The sequence below is a fragment of the Solanum verrucosum genome, unplaced genomic scaffold (assembly GCF_900185275.1).
Source record: "Solanum verrucosum unplaced genomic scaffold, falcon-dt-bn FXZP01000280.1, whole genome shotgun sequence".
Classification (NCBI taxonomy): domain Eukaryota; kingdom Viridiplantae; phylum Streptophyta; class Magnoliopsida; order Solanales; family Solanaceae; genus Solanum; species Solanum verrucosum.
In genome coordinates, this window is record NW_026019982.1 from 3,772,091 (window position 1) to 3,793,992 (window position 21,902).

Consider the following 21,902-nt stretch of genomic DNA (forward strand, 5'->3'; position numbering starts at 1 on the left):
CATGACGACCACCACCACCATTCACTACTTCACAACTTTCATCTCAACCACCATCTCCATGAAATACCACCATTGCTAGTTTTTAGATGGTGGTTCATCTATGATACAACGTTAAATGTTATTTGAATTTTATTTCATATTCAATTAATAAGAAGACAAACCATTCTAATTCTCCAAGAATTTATCAATTTATGTCAAATTCTTTAAAAATGCATTAGTTTTGAAGGAACCAACACACAATCAATTGCATTTTTGGATATTCCGAGCAACATAATCTATAATAGTAAGGATAGTGAAAAGGAAAACCTCGAAATGAAAAATCCCCAAAAGGCCCCTTCTCTCTCTATATATAAACTACGAGACGACACATTTCTTCAACAGTAGAGGAGATATTTCAGAAGAAAAAAAGATGAGTGGAATATCGCAAGACTGGGAGCCGGTAGTAATCAGGAAGAAGGCGCCTACCTCCGCCGCTCGCAAGGATGAGAAAGCCGTTAACGCCGCCCGTCGCTCCGGCGCCGAGATCGAAACCGTTAAGAAGTGTATCTTATCCTTCCTTTTCTCTATCTATCTATCTATGAACACGCTTTCCTGTATGTATCTAGTGTAGAACTCTGTGATAAATTGTTTGTTGAGCTGTTTTTGTGAAATAGGATTTCTGAACTCAGTTTTGTCATCTCTCGATCGGTTGATTTCCTCTCCGTACTATCTCATATGGAAATGTTTGTAGAAAGTGTTTGTTGAGATGTTTTTGTATAAAAGGAATCTGAGTTAAGTTGTTTCAATTGAAAATTTTCTATTATCATCCTGGTTCCGTTTGAATTGCTTGTTTTTCTCTGTACTTTTTTTTGTGGTATTTAGGGAATTGATATGGAGAATTTGGATAATTTACCTCAACTAGTTTGTGTAGTAGTAATAGTTAGACTGTGTTCACCTTACAAACTCATAGAGAAGTTTGGGCTGCTTTGTGTAACAGGATTCTGAACTCAGTTTTTCAATTGAAAAAGTACTTTTATCATCCCTAGCTCCATTTGTATTGTTTATTTCTCTCTCTCCGTTTTTTTTGGTGGTAGTTAGGGAATTAATATGGAGAATTAACCTATACTAGTTTGAGATTGTGGTGTATTGGTAGTTGTTGTTAGCCGGTGTTCATCTTATCATCTGTACCATCTTGTGTAGAACTTTTTAGTAAAATGTGTTTGTTGAGCTGTTTTTGTGAAGTAGGATTCCGGAACTCAGTTTTTACTATTGAAGAACCTTTTTTGTCATCCCTAGCTCCACTTGTATTACTTGTTTCTCTCTCTTGCTCTCTCCTCTTTTTTTTGTTGTGATATTCAGGGAATTGGTATGGAGAAATTTGAGAATTCACCTCAACTAGTTTGAGATTGTGGTGTAGACGTGTAGTAATAGTTGTTGTTAGCCTTGTGTTCACCTTAACAGCTCTAGCTCTTTTTATGTCAGTATTTATTATAATTCTGTATTTAACAGGTGAATACTGAGAATTTATAGCTACCTCAACAAGTCTGGGATTGAGGCATAGCTGTAGTCATTAGTCTGTTTTGTCGTTTGCTCAATTACTTGTTTTCATCTCTAGCTCCTATTTGCTATTATAGTATGTATATAACATAACAGACATGGAGATTCATATAGCCAACTTCAAATAGTTTGGGATTGAGGCGTCATTGTAGTTATTGTCAGTCTGTGTGTAGCTATTTCTTGTGATTTTGTTACTTTAATTTGTCTACCTATAAAATCAGTGCGCTTATGTGAATGCTACTTCTCTCTCCGCTGGGATATATCCTTTGTGTCTGCTAGATTATCAGATAATTTGCACATATGTCAATTTATCTATGACCAATTTGTTGTATATGCTTACAATTGCTAATGGACCTAAATCTATTTAATAAATATGTTCAATTTATGCTATTAATGGCTGTAATATTGAATTATTGCTCAGCCGTATGTGCATTTTATGCCTAAGATGGTCGATTTTTTATCAGTCTTTCATACTACCTTTGCAAATACCAACATGCAATTTTACCTTAAGTATGTGTTGATTGATCTTGTATCATTATCCTGGTGTTCTGGTAGAGTAATTTCTATATTCAGATTTATTGTTTTACCAATGTTTACTAACTGAAACCAGGAGAAATTAGAAAATGGTAGTATCTTAAATTCCTTTCAAAATATAACTGAACTACTGAGGTTGGACAATTGGTTAACTTGAACTTTGAAATTTGGTAAGTGGAGTTTCTCTCTTGGAATCCATGACCCTCTCACTTCAGCAGGTCTTGTTGTTTCTGATCGTTAAAGTTATGGTAACAGAATGCACCTATTTACTTTTTGGTCTTATTTTACCTACTTTCCTGTATATTCTGATATTGGTTGATTACTGAAGGTTGAAAACTTACATTGTTTGTGTGGAACCTTCTGTAAACACATGCTCATTCAGGCGTGAGCACAATTAGCTGTTTGGAGTGTTCTCTGCTGGTTTAGTTTTTTTTCTCTTCAAGTTCACTTATCAGTTTAAACATTCAGATGCTTCGTACCCATTCCTGTTCCCAAGTCACATGTTCTTGCTTTCGTAATCTCTTGGAATAGGCTTATGGTGATGAGCTGTTCTCTTGATACCTTTTTTTCTAATGCAGCTAATGCAGGCTCAAACAGGGCTGCCTCTAGTAGTACATCATTGAACACTAGGAAACTTGATGAAGACACTGAGAATTTGTCTCGTAAGTTTTGAGCTACACCTTTTATAGCATAATTAGGAAAACTTCTGGTGGACAACTATGATGCTTAATCTCTATATGTATGCGAGTAAAAGTCATAGTATTTACTAAATATTCTGCCTACTTTATGTGGGCATGCGATATCTTCAATTTGACATAGTTGAGGAACATACATTTCCCAAAACACATTGTGTACTTATACATTCTTTTGGTTGCTCTCTCTCTGTACATCCATTACACTTTCGAAACAGGATGAATTCACAATCTATACATTTTAAAAGGAAGAAATTAATTCACTAGTCATCTCTATGAAGTTTCTCCTAGGCATAGTATTTCATGATGTCTTTGTAGTTTGTTCCCCTGTTCTTTTTTCTATTTCTTGTTTCACAGTGCCAACGTTGTATTAGCTACCCAACTAAACTTTTCCATGTATTTTTACTTGCCACATATACAATTAATGGGGCTTCATCCTAACACAACCCAAACATACATTTACCTCACCCAATTTGGACTGGGTCGATTCCTTAGATCTTTAATCTATCCTTTCTATCTTTTGTTTCCCCTAATCAATGTCTTGATATTTTAGTACCTGGGATTTTGAGCAGTTCTGCCTTCGTTCTAATGTTATTTTGTCTGTAGTGTATACCACAATATCATTCTCCTTTGAAAGAGTCCGATGTCACTTTGTATTTTTTCAGATGAAAAGGTACCAACTGAACTGAAGAAAGCTATCATGCAAGCACGACAAGACAAGAAGCTGACTCAGTCTCAACTTGCTCAAGTAAATACCTCTAACTCACTTTGGACTCCCCAAAAGGGGAAAAAAATGAAATGGACGCATACATAGGGGATCGTTAATTTGTAGCAAAACAAATCTGATAAGCTCCTTTGTTATTTTGCAGTTGATAAATGAGAAGCCACAGATTATCCAAGAATACGAGTCGGGAAAGGCAATTCCAAACCAACAGATAATCTCAAAACTGGAGAGAGCTCTTGGAGCGAAACTTCGAGGAAAGAAATAAAGTGTGAGCGCACAAGTGAGCCTTATGGATCGTCTCTGTCTGTTTGAATCCAAAATTTGGTCATGTACACAAACTTTTCTCTAATCATCGCTATGTTTTGCTTATCGTTATGCCTGGATTCACTACTGTTTTCTTTGCTGACTTGGCTGTTTCTTCTGTGGAAATTTTGAAGTTACTCTTTTACGGGACTTTTTTTCTGCTTATATTCTCAACTGTTTTTCATAGGATTACATATTTACTCTTATCGTTTTCAAATCAGCCCTTCAGCCATCAAGTTCAGTCTAGTTTCTAAACCCAGGAACTTAATTATAGTGTTATGTGAACTTAGGGTGTGTCCAATTTTTCCCAGGTTCGTTTGGTTAAATTTTTTGGAAAATATTATCTTAGTAGGAGAAATGTGGTGTTCCACATTGATTGTATCCTTTTCACCCTCCAACCCGTCTTGTTTTCACCCTGCCTCCCATCCTCACCACCCCACACTTTCAATCTCGGACAGATCCCCTAGTTCTTCCTCGGTGTGGTCAGTACTACATATTGTCGTGCAGTACCCTCCACCCATCCTCTTATGGTATTTCTCTGGATCGTACCTATCAAACACAAGAAAATAGGAAAATCATTATTTTTCTATAAAACATTTTCTTTTGTACCGATTACCGAATACATCCATAATGTAGTTTTCCACAAAAAGGCCTCAGCTAGAAAAAAACTTCTGAAGTGAAACTTCAATAATGGGCAAACATAGTTGTGAGAGTTAAAAGTGCTTAATCATATAATCTAGCAATTAAAAAAAATCGGATTAGGTAATAGAAGCTTTGAATGAAAAAGTATACACCACAAACAACTAAGTTTTAAATATATTTTTAAAATATAATTTATTGCTTGAAAAATTATTCTAATGAAAAACATAATCATGTGAGCATAAAAACTGTTCATTAAAAAATGAAAAGAAAAATCTTCTGCTAACTGGGTGTTTATGGGATCGTTGTGGCAACTTAAATTTTCTTACAAAGTCACTCCAATTGAATTTGTCACTTTTGATCATTAGAAAAATATGACTCAAGTGAAAAGATTCTATTCATTCTACCGCGAGACTCTAATGAGTAATCACCAAGAAATTGGTGGTCGCAAAAGGAGGAGAAAACTGCCAAAGAGCCAGTAGGTAAAACTCATAATATAATTATATAGCCAGTAGGTAAACACCTACTATCAATAAGATAGGAAAGCATCCACACTTGGAAGGTTCTAGGGAGATACCATACTTCATCTCGTTTCAGTTTGTGTGACACTATTTTTCAACACTCAGTCAATGAAAGAATGACACATTTTTATATAAAAACGATACTTTAATTTTAGACTTTCGTTTTACGTTTAATAGTAAAACTGTATTCAAAATTTTAACTTGATAGTACCGTACTCATTATATTTTTAAAATTAATGAGATTGGATCTAATATTTATGAAGACTTTAGTAGAGTTTTATATATAAAAATAAATTGGACTCAGATGAAACCCTATATATTTCATGTACTTTTTGTTCTTCCTCTAGAGTGCACATTGCGAACTTGTCTAAATTGGGATTCAATATTTGAACTTGTTTCAATTATTTTTCTTCTTTGATTCAATTCATCAATTTGGGTATTTGTGGTTCCAAAAGACGTACTCCTCCTATCATCATGAACGTCCATCACAATCACGTACCTCCGCATATAAATCACCCTCCTCCTAGAAATAACTTCGTTATCATTCCAAATCAAAACCAGCCACGGGTACCTCCGCACATAAACCACCCTCCTCCTAGAAATAACCGTGTTATCGTTCCAAATCAAAACCAGCCACGGGTACCTCCGCACATAAACCACCCTCCTCTTAGAAATAACCGCGTTATCGTTCCAAATCAAAATCGGCTACGGGTACCTCCGCACATAAACCACCCTCCTCCGAGAAATAACCGCGTTATCATTCCAAATCAAAACCAGCCACGGGTACCTCCGCACATAAACCACCCTCCTCCTAGAAATAACCGCGTTATCGTTCCAAATCAAAATCAGCCACGGGTACCTCCGCACATAAACCACCCTCCTCCTAGAAATAACCGCGTTATCGTTCCAAATCAAAACCGGCCATGGGTACCTCCGCACATAAACCACCCTCCTCCTAGAAATAACCGCATTATCGTTCCAAATCAAAACCAGCCACGGGTACCTCCGCACATAAACCACCCTCCTCCTAGAAATAACCGCGTTATCGTTCCTAATGCATATTTATGACTCAGACTCAGCTTGCTAAGGTATATATCTCACTTCTCTATAGAAAATTAAAATTTTGATAAAATAATGTTGTTTTTCAAAATTCAAACCTGAAACTAATTTGATGGGGTAGATAAGTTCCTTATTATTAAATAAATAAATAAATATATATATATATATATATATATATATATATATTGAAGATAGTTGCATGGTCTCTAAAATTCATTTAAGAAAATAATTTTGATAGAATTTTAATTATAATATATTTCTTCAGTCCTAATTTATGTGAAAGTGTTTGATAATTAGGGATGAAATTTATGTATAAAAGGAAGAACTTTGATTTTATGATCCAAACTAAATCATAGAGATTTATGTGTCTATAAATTATCTTACTACGGATAAAATGACAAGTTTAAAGCTAAATTATTAATACTAAATATATAAATATCTTATTCTTTTTAGAACGACTTATATATAGTAGTATTTTTATTATATATTGATTGTAAGCAAATAAAATTTATTTTATGAAAAAAAATCTCTATTTTCTTAATACTTTTATTGTTGAAGAACTCACGATTTTATAAATCAAATAGACTGCACAATACACTTAAAATTGAGTCATGATATAGCTTCACGTGAGAGGAAGTTAATAAAAAGAATTCTAGTGAACCTTTAAAATTTTTGTGATGTTTTTTGAGTTTTGGGGTGAACTAAAGAAAGTTAATTTTGTTTATCACAATTCGCCAACATATGAGTAAAATGTCCATTTTAATCTGTGTTTTTAGAGAGGATCCCTTTTGATATATAGCGTTCAAAAAGTATTCGTTTTAAGACCGGACTTATTTGCATAGAATAATTTTTCTCAAAAAAAATCATTAATAAAGTGTCAGTTAAATTATTCGATCATTATCTAATGAACGACATAATTATGTATGATTAATTTTTTTTTATATCGTCAATCCATAGAATTTAAAACTCGATTTGATACACATGTTCTTTTTATGCATGCAGAAGCTAGCTAAAAGTGAATGTACAAATCATCAAGAATTATGAATATGGAAAGACAATTCCCAACGAAAACATGATGTATCAATTGGAGAAAGCTCTTGGATTAAAACTCCACTAAATTAAATTAAATAAAGAATAATATTGGTAATTAAAAAAGAGCCTTATGAATTAATCTTGTTATCATGTAGATGGATTTATTTTAATGTTCTTTTTATTTCTTCGGTTCCATTTTTATTATATCGTTTTAGCTCTTTTTACATATATTTAAAATGTAATAAATAAATGTATATTTTATTATGTTTTTCTATTTAATAAAAGTAGATTGATTTTTTCCCTAAAATATTGTGCATTCTTATTGCTATTTCTTTAATATTAAAGATATATTCAATAGCAATGATTAACTTTAATCTTGGATTTATTGGCCAAAACATATATGAACTGTTTTTGTCTCTCACTAGTTTCATACGCAACTATCAATTGATCACTTATTCTTCCTGAACTACACCACATATGATCTATCATTATGTATTAAAACACACCTAAAAATTGATTAAGCTAACTATCAGTTATTTCTTTTCCTACGTGAAATATAATATAATAATTTTCTTATGTTATGCTTAGAGGCACTTATAAAATTTAAAAGTTTTAGTTAAGAATGGAAAGATAATCACCCCACAACAACCTTTATACATATATTAGTAAAATTAATTAAATAAAAAAATATAAAGAAGACCTGCTTATCTTTTAAATTAAAATATAGTATTTTAGTCAAGTCAAGTTTTGGTTTATAAATATATATTTTTTTAAAAAGACATGCTTTGTCTTCTTTATATACTAGATGGGGGTGGCCCGTGCTTACATTTTATATTTTTCGACAGTTCTATTAAGGGGGGTGTGAACGATAATATGTACAACAAAAATTAAAAAGTCATTTATATTCTCACTTTATTTACAATAACACAAACATGAAGAAATGAAACCAAATACTTTTTTAATGCTAATACAAGTCCATTTACATCGATCTAGAACTATCCTCGGCTTGAAATAACAAATACGTGATGGAAAAAGATGAAAAGAACTACTACTACTCCTGCAGGGAAGTAACCTGCAATACTAAAAATTTGATTAGGAAAGGAAAAGTCAACATCACACAAATCTCCGTTAGGAACATGCAGGTAGAAAATTTTCATAATAAACTAAGCAAAAACCAGATAATTACTCAAGAATTGGGTCCCAAATTGACAATAGGTCTACATCCTATAGAGACGAAAATCTGGGGAAAAGGGGTGAGAAAAATAAGAAAATCAAAATCTGAAAAATCAAAACAAAAGAGTGAGAAGATAAAATTGAGAATTTTCAATTTTGTACAACTAACAAAGCTTATGAAAATATGTAATGCAACCAGAGGAACCAAATCAAATGTGTGATAGGCATATCAGAGTAGCAGCAACTCCTGCTAATAGCTATAGTCAAACTTGTTTATTTGGTAAATGAAAAATACAACAACAAAGGGTGGATTCCATCACCTGCTATTCAATTGATCTGAGAGATTTCTCAGGTGATAGTATTCCACCCCTCAATTACTTCTCCCCTGCAAAGCTAGCTTATCTAAACCCTAAAATCGATCGATCGGAATATCTAGAATGGCTTGGAATTTCCCCTACAACAATCACTTGCATTGATTCCCTAGAACCATTTCTTGGAGGATTAAACCAAACTGGATGATACTCTTCTGATTCACACACAAATCTTGTATTTTTGTATGGGTCCACTAAACCATTTGTTTATTAATTTTTTAAATTTAACATTCACGCACCTGGATCTCGCAATGACCATCTGAACGCTGCTTCCAGACACAAAATTATAACATAACTTCTACTGAGAAATAGTTGAAAGATGAAAAGATTAAAAAAAAATATTCTTTCAGAACATTCAAAATGATATCTACTCTGCAGCCTCGAATGTCCTGCAATGATCCTATATCAAAAGCCACGTTTACTATTAGAAAACGAAAGAACATTTACTCAAAATGACCGAGAGTCATATTCATTACTATTAAGTTTTTAAAAATCTACCAAGATAAACTGTATGATTGATATCGAACTCCCTAATAAGTCAAACGTTGAGGCTTTCATTTCTTCATGTGTTGTGCACTTGGAGGAAAGCATTTACGTAGACTCACTTTTTAAAACTTTATATAGGAGAAATGCCAAATCATGAATTACTATATTCATTTTTTTGGTAAGATCATAAACTACTATATTCATGTGCCCTTAACCTTTATTTTTGGGAAGTTTTTAGTCAAACTCATTGTCAACCAAAGTAGCATCCTATTCTTAAATAAACTATAAAATTTGAAATAGCAGCTAATGAAATATCATGACAATTTGATATCACAATTTAAATAACTGGAAAAAGTTACTTTTGATAGAGAAACTGAAATAAAGTTCCCTATGATTTATCAAGGAACTGAAAAGTTCATTCGTACCTCAATTATAAACCGCATTCTTATCTCGCTTAGTATGAGTGATCCACAAAACACTATCAAGTAGATCATTTAAATACACTATGAAGCAGACCATGCACTTGAGTGACAACAGAAAGGGAGAAGGACTGTGCGAGAAATCGAATTTAGTTTTATTTATCATGTCTTAATGCTAATTCAAATACCAAAAAAATGTCAAAATAGAGTTAGAACACTATGAATGAAGAGATTATTTACTTGATCCATTGTTAGCCTTCTCTTGGTCTCAACACAGCCTAGTAACTTAAGACGGCCAGCTTGCAACATCTGCTTACATGATCCTTACAGGATGCCTCCTTGAAAAAATTAAAAATGAAAAAAAAACATATTAAATGACAAATGACGACTCCTTTATATCACCAGAATTATCCTACAATTTAGATGCATAAAGTAACATACTTTCTTTATCTACCAAAAAGCACAAAAAGAGGAACTTGAGACTCCCTCGGCAGTTGAGCTCCCCTGCCTTTTAAACTATTCAAATACACTATCAAGCAGACCATTCACTTTAAACTATTATATCATAACAACATTCTTCTGCTCAATGAACAATTTGTCTAAATATGATGGCTATTAAAATGTCATCATTAGATTTTGTATTACTAAAAAGAATATAGCATATTATTATCCCTTGTTTCATGAAGATTGCTTCCTGGGTTGTAAGCCCAAAGAGTCGTTAAAGTCGATTTATGATAAAAATCATCCTTCAATCTATTAAAAATTTTCAAAATCAAAAGAACCCAACTAAGCTTCAATCAGGAACAAAATTAGAGGCTACTACATAAATCATCCATAACCATTCTCTTTTTGGCCCAATATTGCTTTGCTTTAAATTTTTTTTTTTTTTTTTATTGCAAGCCAAAAATCTTTGTCAAAGAGCCAAAATGGATGCATGTCATTTAAATCTTCAGTGGATCTCAAAATCTTTTAAAAAAATCATCTGGCAAACCTGAATGTTTAAATGGCACATCCCGCTAGCAAAAATTATTGAACCACATCCAAATAACACTTCAAAAATGTAAGAAACGTGTCAATTTTATAAATTTACTAAGGTTTGCAGTTTTTCATTTGGTGCACATCAATAATTATCAACCTAAATGTTATTATCAACATAGAACTGACCAAACAAAGACAATTTAAGTGATCTAATGTTTGAACACAAAGAAACAACCTTCAAGGTACAACATTTAGCCAAGTATAAACAGGAAGAAAGAGGATAATCACAATTAGTTTTAACATGCATATTGCTTTATTTTTCTACATAAAATGACACAGTCTACTCATGAAGAAATATGATAAATACAACAACATGTCCATTGTCATTTCACAAGTGAGCGATGGGAGGTTAGGATGAAAACCTTATCCCTACCTTTGTGGGGGTTTAGAGATGGTTTCCTATAGATCCTCGGCTCAAACGAAGAGTTTTTGAGGCAGAACTGCTAGAAAAATATGTCAGCAAAAGAGTAAGAGATAAAGCACGGAAGCAACATTATACATTAAAAATAAGAATACACACAACTACTTAGTAATACTACTGAACTAAGGAATAGAAAGGAAACATATATATTTGTTGTCATTCTCCTAAATTAGCAAAAGAGAATCTCAAGAACTATTATTAGAATCCTCAATTACAATCTAAAAATATGAGTATCAGATAACTTTAAGCTCAAGATTACACACTAAGAAGGGAAAGAGGCAATTGAGAAAACTTGCCCAACGAAAAGATTCTGAATACTCATATCTCATATGTAGGTTGTCAGTTCATTTGAGAATCCTTATTCTAGTATCACCCGTTCCAGTACAAACCAAGCGCTAACTATGGTAGCTTGAATGAAACCTCTCAAGTAGAGAATCTTCTTAAAAGAAATTTAAGGGACCATATTCCCATCAACTTTTTGAACAAAAGTAACCAATTTCTTGTATTTTTGGATTAAAAAAAAAGGTAGATAAATCACTAACTTTTATTTGAAGAACATAGCAATACGCATAACTGAAAAAGTCACATTAGTTGAAAATCGAGAAAGAGGATCAACCTTTTTTACAAGGCTACTGTAGTTCTCCCAACTATTGCACTAAGAAAAGTGAATTTTGCACCTCACAGACCAGTCATGTCCAGTCTGTTAGTGGATGGTCATGAGGACTATGCTACCATTTCTAGAAACATATTTCACTGTTAAAAGCACTTGATAATGAAGATTAGATATAAGTTTGTCAAGAAACAACAGAGATGGCTTATGAATTATGTTAATCCCGATTGAGACTCTTCATGTTCTCCCCAGCACACTCCTTTTCTTCCTTCATCTCCTATGTACTGCGTTGGCATGTGCATATAGATATTCAGTTTGCATTATCAAGTTACGAATAAAATAACTTTAATAACTCTGAAACTAATGATATAACCTATACAACATGCTATATAACTTAACTCCTTTGGTTGATAGTAGGACTTTTTGGGGTGTGGGGATTTAAAATAAAGAAAATAGAGAAAAACTGCTGAAATAGTATTTTATTCAAGGTATTCTGCTATCACCTGTTTCTCCATCCATTAAGATCTGATACTGGAGTTTATTTTTCTGAAGTGACAGTTATTAAAAAAAGCGTCAAAAACATGTTATTTCTTCATACTTTAAGTGTTGTTGTGTGATTCTTCTATGGTCTTATCGTAAGAGACAGTAATATAAAAGTAAGCTTTATTTTCAAGCATCATTGTAGATTCCAAATATATTGGGATTCATATCAGGTAAGCTTTATTTTCAAGCATCATTGTAGATTCCAAATATATTGGGATTCATATTAGGTGTACTGCAACATTTGAAAGATAATACATCTTTGAATGAGTATAATGGCTTTACTTGAGTATTTAAATTTAAAAAGCTCATGAACAGATCTTGGCTAATTAAGAACCTGAAAAATGCACACTATAATTGTTTTACATGTTTCATTCAAAATCAACAGAATACAAAAGTTTAGATTCCATCTCTGACAAACATATTATCAAATACATTAGGTGGTGCATTATCCGCCTCAAATTAGTTGTTAATCCACACAAAATACATCAAAAAGACATAATGCATGTCGAAATCAGGAACAACTGCTAACATGCATATAAAACTTCTAGTAGACATATTGTTATCAAAGGAATTATATCTCTATAATTTATCATGATGATGCATCTTCCAGTGATTGCACAATATATAGAAATATAGTGAAAAATCTACGAAGAAAGAAACATAACAAAATATTGTTAGTGCTATCAGGCATATTATCGAATACCTTGAATGCGCAAAGTGCCATAGCATAGAGAAGTAGTGAAATATGAAATTCATTTGCCAAAACTTCTCCAAATATTAACCCCTGCAAAAGAAGTAGATTATGAACAATATAAAGGCATGCAAAAAGTCTTCTAAAAACAGAGAAATTCAAGCCAGAGAAGAAGAAAGCACATGAAAATTTTAACATTCAATTAGGAAAAAAGTGTGTTGAGATGGATGAACAATGCAAAACCAGGAAAATTACCTTCGAATGAGGAAGAGGTGGACTAATTCATTGTAGAAATTATAGAGAAATTTATCAATTTCTGGAATGATCAAAAGATGGTAATTGAAGGCCAAACACATGTTATACATAGTGCAGATAGAGTAATTTTTCCGTTGATTGTCCTCCCAAACTCCCATTTCTAAATAGGGGCCCAACATCTGATGATCATGATCCTTAAAAATATGGGATGGTAAGAACAAAAATAGCAAGAACTAAAGCCAAACAATACAATGCTTTCAAAATAATTGGCGTGCATCTTCTTTCCATAATCAAAAGAGGATCTTAATAGCTCTCAACAGTGAAAATTTTGACGATACCGATAGATATGAATAATAAATTTACCTTTATATACATCATTTGCACAAGTACTTTCAATAAATGTCATTAAAAAATAATTGACATATACCAGAAGCTTAAAGTTCTCACACCACATGTACACATGGATCAACAACCAACTTACACGATAGAGACACAAACATCTCAAATAGTCATGGCAACTAAGCAAATGAATTTCTTTTCAACCTCATGCAAATCTTCCCTCTCGGCCAATCCATCTTGGTAACTAATGACACCTAAATGTTTTTCAGTGTTAATCACCAATAAAGCTCCTACAAAAAGTTTGGAGGAGAAAACAACATCATTTTTAGGCAAATTTATATATATAATTTAACTCTTTTAATTTATATCGTTAAATATGTTAGCCGCGTCAAAGTTCTTCCCTCTTTTTTTCCATATGTCAACTCAATGTAATCAGTGGTCACACTCAAAGTCCATAGATGTCGCGTATTTACATATTCCTTGCTAAGTTTTTTCCCCTATAAATAATAATTTTAGTAAGAAATCGGAAAGAAGTGGGTGTCAGGATATGATCTTCATGTACACTTAACTAATCTTTCAACCTAAGTACTTTTTTCCGGCTCAAGATGACCTTTGTATCTGAATGAATAATTTAACTTGACTCTAGCATAGACTATCACAAAATACTGCCCAAAAATCACAAACTTAATTTTAGTTAGAGTGCCTTAAAGTCTATTTCAATTGAATGAACTCAAAGTTAGCAGGAGATTTAAGCAATAACTAATGAGGAGATCAATAGGGAAAAGGGAGTTTAAAAATTGTGTTGCCTAACCAAGCTAAAGAAGTTACACATTAGCACACTAAATCATTCAGATATGCGTATTTTGACATGAATGTTAATAGCGGAAATTGATTCATATTAGAGAGGAACAATAGTTTTACTCTATGGAAGTGGAAAAGTCGATTAAAAAAATGTAAGAGCAATGTTCAGAGATGTGTACATGAAAACGAAGAAGAAAGCACTTGTTGGGCCTCTAAGCTTGATTGGATCCTTGGCAGCCTCCTTCTTTAACCAGAGCTTGTAATAATCACATTAAAATCGAAAGCATATCCAACAAAATCAGATGGTGATAACGCCTACAAAAATACATGAAAGTTCGAAACAAATCATACATAAACATAAGCTCATAAAGCCAAAATATCATACATGCATTTGGAAAGCTGTAATAATACATGAAGAAAGAGCAAAAAGCATATACATACAAATACTACAGTTAAATATCCAAATCTTATATATTGAATTAAAACAAAAGTAGAGCACAAATAAAAAATAATTTCACAAGTAGGTGTAGATTCTACACCATTGATCTCTAGTAGAAGTAGAATCAACGATTTAGATTGTCAGCAAGAGAAAACTAAGTAAAACTTACCAACGAAGAGACCCCAAATATCATTTGAGATTTTTTGCGGAAGTACCACAAATTGATCAAAAAATTCAATTACATGTGAATGTAAAGCAAGTGCTAAATATGATAGCATGGAAGAAGCATCTCAAGTAAAAAAACTTTAAAATAAAATTGGAGGAAACCACATTCTCCACAATGTTTTAGCAAAAGGAGGCAACATATATTCTTCTAGCTTTAAAAAATAGTCTAGGAGAAGAAAAATCATAGTAACTAATTCCATGTTCCTTTCCTAAGCATGTATATTAAAATAAAAAGGGAAAAGGGCTCAAAACAACCAGAATTGAAGCATAGAAACTTAAACTCAATTCATTCAACACTCTATTTGATCATTAGGCAACGAAAAATTGACCTACTTTCGGATTGTGATTCTGCAGGTGGTTTAGTATGTTTTAAGGGCACTCTTCAGAGCAGGAGCAGGAGCAGGAGCAGGAGGAAGAGGTGTAGTGGTGCTGGCGACATCTCCATTGGCGGAAGATGGCGGCAGCCGGAAGAGGCAAATATTCGAACAAGTCTCCGACCATTTTGTGATCTGCATTTGTATCTATAAACAACCCAAAGAAGACTATAGTTATTGAATGTTTTTGAGATGCAGGACATCAGATGATGATTTTGGTCTCTTACTCGAAGATGACATCGAAGTCTCCCCTTACTATTACCTATGGATCAAATATGCTCTCTTGGCATACCACTATGACCCTCAAATATCATTCTCTGACCTCTCCTCCATCTCTCTTTACACGCCACATTTGGTGGAAGTAGTCAAAGAAAGGCATAAATGAAATGCAATTGAGTTCTTCAAACACATTCATCCAAACACATCATATCTTCATTAGCTGCCTTGCAGTTGGGGCGCAGTTTTTTCCCCCAAGGAATGGAAAGAGTTCTACATCTACATGAACATGAGATTCACGAAAGATCCAAAGCAAAATCCGTACAGACACCAAAATCAAGAACTAATGAATGGCAAGCTTCATGGAAGAAGTTCTTGATAGACATGATGTAGTTAAGAGGATACGTTACCCTTTATCCGAACTTTCCAAATCAAATGAGCTTTTCGACAAACCATATGGAACCAGGAGCTCACATAGCAGCTAATAATAATTTAGTTAAACATAACAAGGCAGATTTTGAGGTGCCATTACTAAAAGAAGACTTCAAGAACCTCTTACCTAATGGGAAAATGCCTCAAGCTTCGAAGTTACCTTCGTTGAATCTCTTTAATCAACCTGTTTCATTAAAAGGCTTAAAGACAGCAGAAGCAAAACTTGGGACAGACGTACTATAATGTAGTCCAACGGAGATAGTATCGTTCACCACGATACAGGTTTACCATCACATTGTGCAAGATTCTGATTACAAATTACAACTCTTTTTATTTATGTGATTTGTGTCAATTACATCATTTACCACTTCAACTTCAGTGTACTTTCCACCAAAGTCGTTGACTCATAGGAATAGATGGTGCATTTAATTTCCTGCACTTCACCTCTAATGACATGTTTCTCATCACCTAGAACACTTCATTCTTCTTTTTCTTCATTTTTTGTAGTGTATTTTTACATAAGATTAATTATATAATAATGATCAATAAAAATCTATTCTTGATAAACAATATATCGTTTCTCAATTATTTGAATTTTAGGCGTAATTTGTATTACCCGAGAACTTTCAATAGTAACATGAAAATACAGAAAGCTTAATGATCTAAAACGGCAAATACAACTCAGTCTAATATTAAAAAGTGAGTAACAATCACCTTCGATAGACCTTTATAGAATGAAACAGGTCACTATGTTTTGAAAACAATTGTCTTTTCCATGAAAAATCTTAAAGCTCCTTTTAATATGCTCCTCGATGTTATAGTTGAAACCGCAAGAGGAAAAATTGTGCAACTTTTATTGTATAAATAATTAGTTGACTCGAGAACTTGTTTCTAAATTTGTTTGTATTTTGACTAAAGGTTGCAATTTAAACATTACCTTTATTGTTTACTTGATTAACACTAATCAATATTTTTTTAAATAGAAAACACACTCACCATAAATTTGAAAATAAATCCTGCAAATTCATTAAGAAAAAGTATAACCGCAAAGTAAACATCACAAAAATCCTAAATTACTTAGTATACTTAAATCATTGAGCCCTTCTCCTTTCATTTAATTTTAGCACAAAGAGGTTTATGTAGTGAACTTATACCAAGAGGGGAAAAGTCGAAGGAAAGCGAAAATCGAATGACTTTCACAGATTGACAAAATATAAGTGTATTACGTACTAACCTTTGAAAATTTTGCTAACATAGACTTCCTCTATGCTCTTCGAGTTTTCCTAATGCAATTGACAACTATAAAATTGACAAAAAGAACAGTCACATGTAAAGAATTTGTTAACAAAAGAGCCAAAACACTTGAGTAAATTCTATTTTATTCTGTGAAAGCTTCTCACCGATATTAGAGCAGAACTAAACCCTAGGAACTGAAACAACACATCCATTAGAACGGAATGTTATCGCAGATAGAAATCACGGGAGAGCACAAATAGAGAGAATGGTGAAAGAAAAACTCAGAGAAGAACGAACTGAGAGAGTCGCAAAACAGAGAAAGGAAAAGCCTGGACATTCGGTCCTTTCATTGAAGAAGTGAAGAACTTCGTAGAAGAGAAAAGTGAGGAAGAATATTGTTATCACACTTGTAGTACACGTGTTGCCATAAAAATAATATAAAGTAATAAGATAAAATTAGAAAATTATCCTTAAAAGATTACAACTATTGGTGCATTTTGTACAACTGCATATAGCAGTGTTCGTACACCCTCAAGTGCCACTTCTAATAAAGAGTAATATAGTATATAGTAAGTAATAGTAGGTAAAGTTTTAGTTAATGAAATATTTTTAAATTTATACAGATTGAATTGGAGTTCAACTCATATGAAGGGCAAAACGTGCAATGTTATGTTGAATTCACAAAGGATGTCTCAAACAGTGCTACACAAGACTCAATCATGAATGTACACAACAAGGCTCAACTTACTCATGCAAGGATCAATTGTATACTCAAAGACTCAAGTTGTGACACACCATTACCAAAGATTCTCAAGTTCACTATACTTGATTCGAATGCAAGTTCAAGCTGAACAAAGGTTTTCAAATCCCCTCACACAAAGAAAGATTCCATATTGATTGTATCCTTTTCACCCTCCAACCCATCTTATTTTCACCCTGCCTCCCATCCTCACCACCCCACACTTTCAATCTCGGACAGATCCCCTAGTTCTTCCTCGGTGTGGTCAGTACTACATATTGTCGTGCAGTACCCTCCACCCATCCTCTTATGGTATTTCTCTGGATCGTACCTATCAAACACAAGAAAATAGGAAAATCATTATTTTTCTATAAAACATTTTCTTTTGTACCGAATACATCCATAATGTAGTTTTCCACAAAAAGGCCTCAGCTAGAAAAAAACTTCTGAAGTGAAACTTCAATAATGGGCAAACACAGTTGTGAGAGTTAAAAGTGCTTAATCATATAATCTAGCAATTAAAAACAATCGGATTAGGTAATAGACGCTTTGAATGAAAAAGTATACACCACAAACAACTAAGTTTTAAATATAATTTATTGCTTGAAAAATTATTCTAATGAAAAACATAATCATGTGAGCATAAAAAGTGTTCATTAAAAAATGAAAAGAAAAATCTTCTGCTAACTGGGTGTTTATGGGATCGTTGTGGCAACTTAAATTTTCTTACAAAGTCACTCCAATTGAAGTAGTTGCATGGTCTCTAAAATTCATTTAAGAAAATAATTTTGATAGAATTTTAATTATAATATATTTCTTCAGTCCTAATTTATGTGAAAGTGTTTGATAATTAGGGATGAAATTATTTATAAAAGGAAGAACTTTGATTTTATGATCCAAACTAAATCATAGAGATTTATGTGTCTATAAATTATCTTACTACGGATAAAATGACAAGTTTAAAGCTAAATTATTAATACTAAATATATAAATATCTTATTCTTTTTAGAACGGCTTATATATAGTAGTATTTTTATTATATATTGATTGTAAGCAAATAAAATTTATTTTATGAAAAAAAAATCTCTATTTTCTTAATACTTTTATTGTTGAAGAACTCACGATTTTATAAATCAAATAGACTGCACAATGCACTTAAAATTGAGTCATGTTATAGCTTCACGTGAGAGGAAGTTAATAAAAAGAATTCTAGTGAACCTTTAAAATTTTTGTGATGTTTTTTGAGTTTTGGGGTGAACTAAAGAAAGTTAATTTTGTTTATCACAATTCGCCAACATATGAGCAAAATGTCCATTTTAATCTGTGTTTTTAGAGAGGATCCCTTTTGATATGTAGCGTTCAAAAAGTATCCGTTTTAAGACCAGACTTATTTGCATAGAATATTTTTTCTCAAAAAAAATCATTAATAAAGTGTCTGTTAAATTATTCGGTCATTATCTAATGAACGACATAATTATGTATGATTAATTTTTTTTATATCGTCAATCCATAGAATTTAAAACTCGATTTGATACACATGTTCTTGTTATGCATGCAGAAGCTAGCTAAAAGTGAATGTACAAATCATCAAGAATTATGAATATGGAAAGACAATTCCCAACGAAAACATGATGTATCAATTGGAGAGGATTAAAACTCCACTAAATTAAATTAAATAAAGAATAATATTGGTAATTAAAAAAGAGCCTTATGAATTAATCTTGTTATCATGTAGATGGATTTATTTCAATGTTCTTTTTAAATATTTCTTCGGTTCCATTTTTATTATATCGTTTTAGCTCTTTTTACATATATTTAAAATGTAATAAATAAATTTATATTTTATTATGTTTTTCTATTTAATAAAAGTAGATTGATTTTTTCCCTAAAATATTGTGCATTCTAATTGCTATTTCTTTAATATTAAAGATATATTCAATAGCAATGATTAACTTTAATCTTGAATTTATTGGCCAAAACATATATGAACTGTTTTTGTCTCTCACTAGTTTCATACGCAACTATCAATTGATCACTTATTCTTCCTGAACTACACCACATATGATCTATCATTATGTATTAAAACACACCTAAAAATTTATAACTATCAGTTATTTCTTTTCCTACATGAAATATAATATAATAATTTTCTTATGTTATGCTTAGAGGCACTTATAAAATTTAAAAGTTTTAGTTAAGAATGGAAAGATAATCACCCCACAACAACCTTTATACATATATTAGTAAAATTAATTAAATAAAAAATATAAAGGAGACCTGCTTATCTTTTAAATTAAAATATAGTATTTTAGTCAAGTCAAGTTTTGGTTTATAAAAAGACATGCTTTGTCTTCTTTATATATAGTATATAGTAAGTAATAGTAGGTAAAGTTTTAGTTAATGAAATATTTTTAAATTTATACAGATTGAATTGGAGTTCAACTTATATGAAGGGCAAAACGTGCAATGTTATGTTGAATCTATGACTCATTTTAAATTATGTTAGACAATATCACCCATATTTTTTAATGGAGAATTTTCGCAAATAGTTATTATAATAAACTTAATTATGCTCCATAGCTATAGTTTGCATATTTACATGTTGTAGTTACAATTTAAGTTGTCTTGTTGATATAATTTGCGGGTACGTTTGTATAATTAAGCTATTTTTGTATAAACTTGAAATAATAAATTTATACAAACACAAATATCTGAACTTTAAACAGTTGTACAAATTATATTATACAAACTTATACAAATTATATAGGGAAAATGCATAAGTACCCCCCAGCCTATGCCCAAAATCCCTGAGACACACCTAACCTTTACTAAGGTCCTATTACCCCCCTGAACTTATTTTTTGGTTAATTGTTTACCACTTTTCGGCCTACGTGGCTGAGTCCGTGATTTCACCTATGTTAAGCGCGTGGGTGCAGCTTTTAGACGGCACTGACCAATAAAAATTGGTCATGTGTTAAAATAAACTTGGAAAAAATAAATATTAACTCAATTGTCTTCTTCTTTATTATTGTTCTTCACTAGTATACGTACCCGCGCGTTGCGCGGCTATATATTAATTTAAAATTATTTTAATTTAATAAAATATCAAATACTTCAAATATTTTTATATATTGTCCTTTATTACTTTTATGTTGTATTAATAAACTAATATTTTTCATATTAAATATTTAATTTTTTTTCAAATGAAATGTAAAATATCATAAGATTAAATGACATGTTAGTATATTTTGAATATTTATTTTTCGAATCCAAAACATTCTTTACATTCTGAAATTTGCATCAAACTATAATAGAAAAATGATTTAATATAGAGTGGATATAAATAATGTAATAATAATACATGTACATGCTATATACATTTTCTTATTAATCATTGAAAATAATTAATTAATCAGTTTGTTATATTATTTTTTAAAACGTTAATTTAATCTCTTAAACTTTCGCAGAAGAAAATAATAATTTAAATTTTAATCAATGATTAGATGTCGAGGAACTTATCAATTTTTCTAGTATTCTAATATAGTAATTATTACGTAAATTCCTGTTATGACTATTATAAAATTTATCATAATTTTTAATACTTATTATTTTAATACAACGTGTAATCTTTACTTATTATTTTCTTCCCATTGTTATTTTTGTTTAATTATATTACAAATAATACTAACAACAATTTCTTTTTTTATTAATATAAAGATAATTTAATATAACGTGTAATTTTTACTTACTATTTTCTTCCCAATTTTTATTTTTTTAATCATCTATAAATAATAGTTACAACAATTTATATTTTTATTAACGTAAAGATTTTGAGTAATAATTCTTCTTATGTTCTATTAATAATAATGATCGAAATTATTCACTATTAAAGTTTCTACATAATTGATATAAAAATTGAGGTTGTATACAAATAAAAACATGTTTGAACAAACAAAATAACTATATGCACTATTAGAGAGTACCTTCTAGTCTTATAAGTATCCTACAATTATGATAAAGTTGGAAAAGTGTAACTATCTATAAATAAAATAAA

General features: G+C 31.5%; 1 protein-coding gene across 2 annotated transcripts in view; it reads left to right on the forward strand.

Annotated features, from left to right (window-relative positions):
- Positions 1–382: 382 nt before the first annotated feature.
- The window catches only part of LOC125817497 (multiprotein-bridging factor 1b), a 62,292-nt gene continuing 40,772 nt past the window's right edge, over positions 383–21,902 (forward strand). Inside the window, exons 1-4 of one of the 2 annotated variants that reach the window (XM_049497040.1) lie at positions 383–542; positions 2,649–2,732; positions 3,428–3,510; positions 3,632–3,752. In XM_049497040.1, the coding sequence (XP_049352997.1) occupies positions 410–542; positions 2,649–2,732; positions 3,428–3,510; positions 3,632–3,751 (420 nt within the window). In that variant the 5' untranslated portion in view covers positions 383–409 and the 3' untranslated portion in view covers position 3,752. Of the gene's footprint in view, positions 543–2,648; positions 2,733–3,427; positions 3,511–3,631; positions 3,955–21,902 lie in introns of those variants that run through there. The other variant, XM_049497041.1, reaches the window with a different exon arrangement.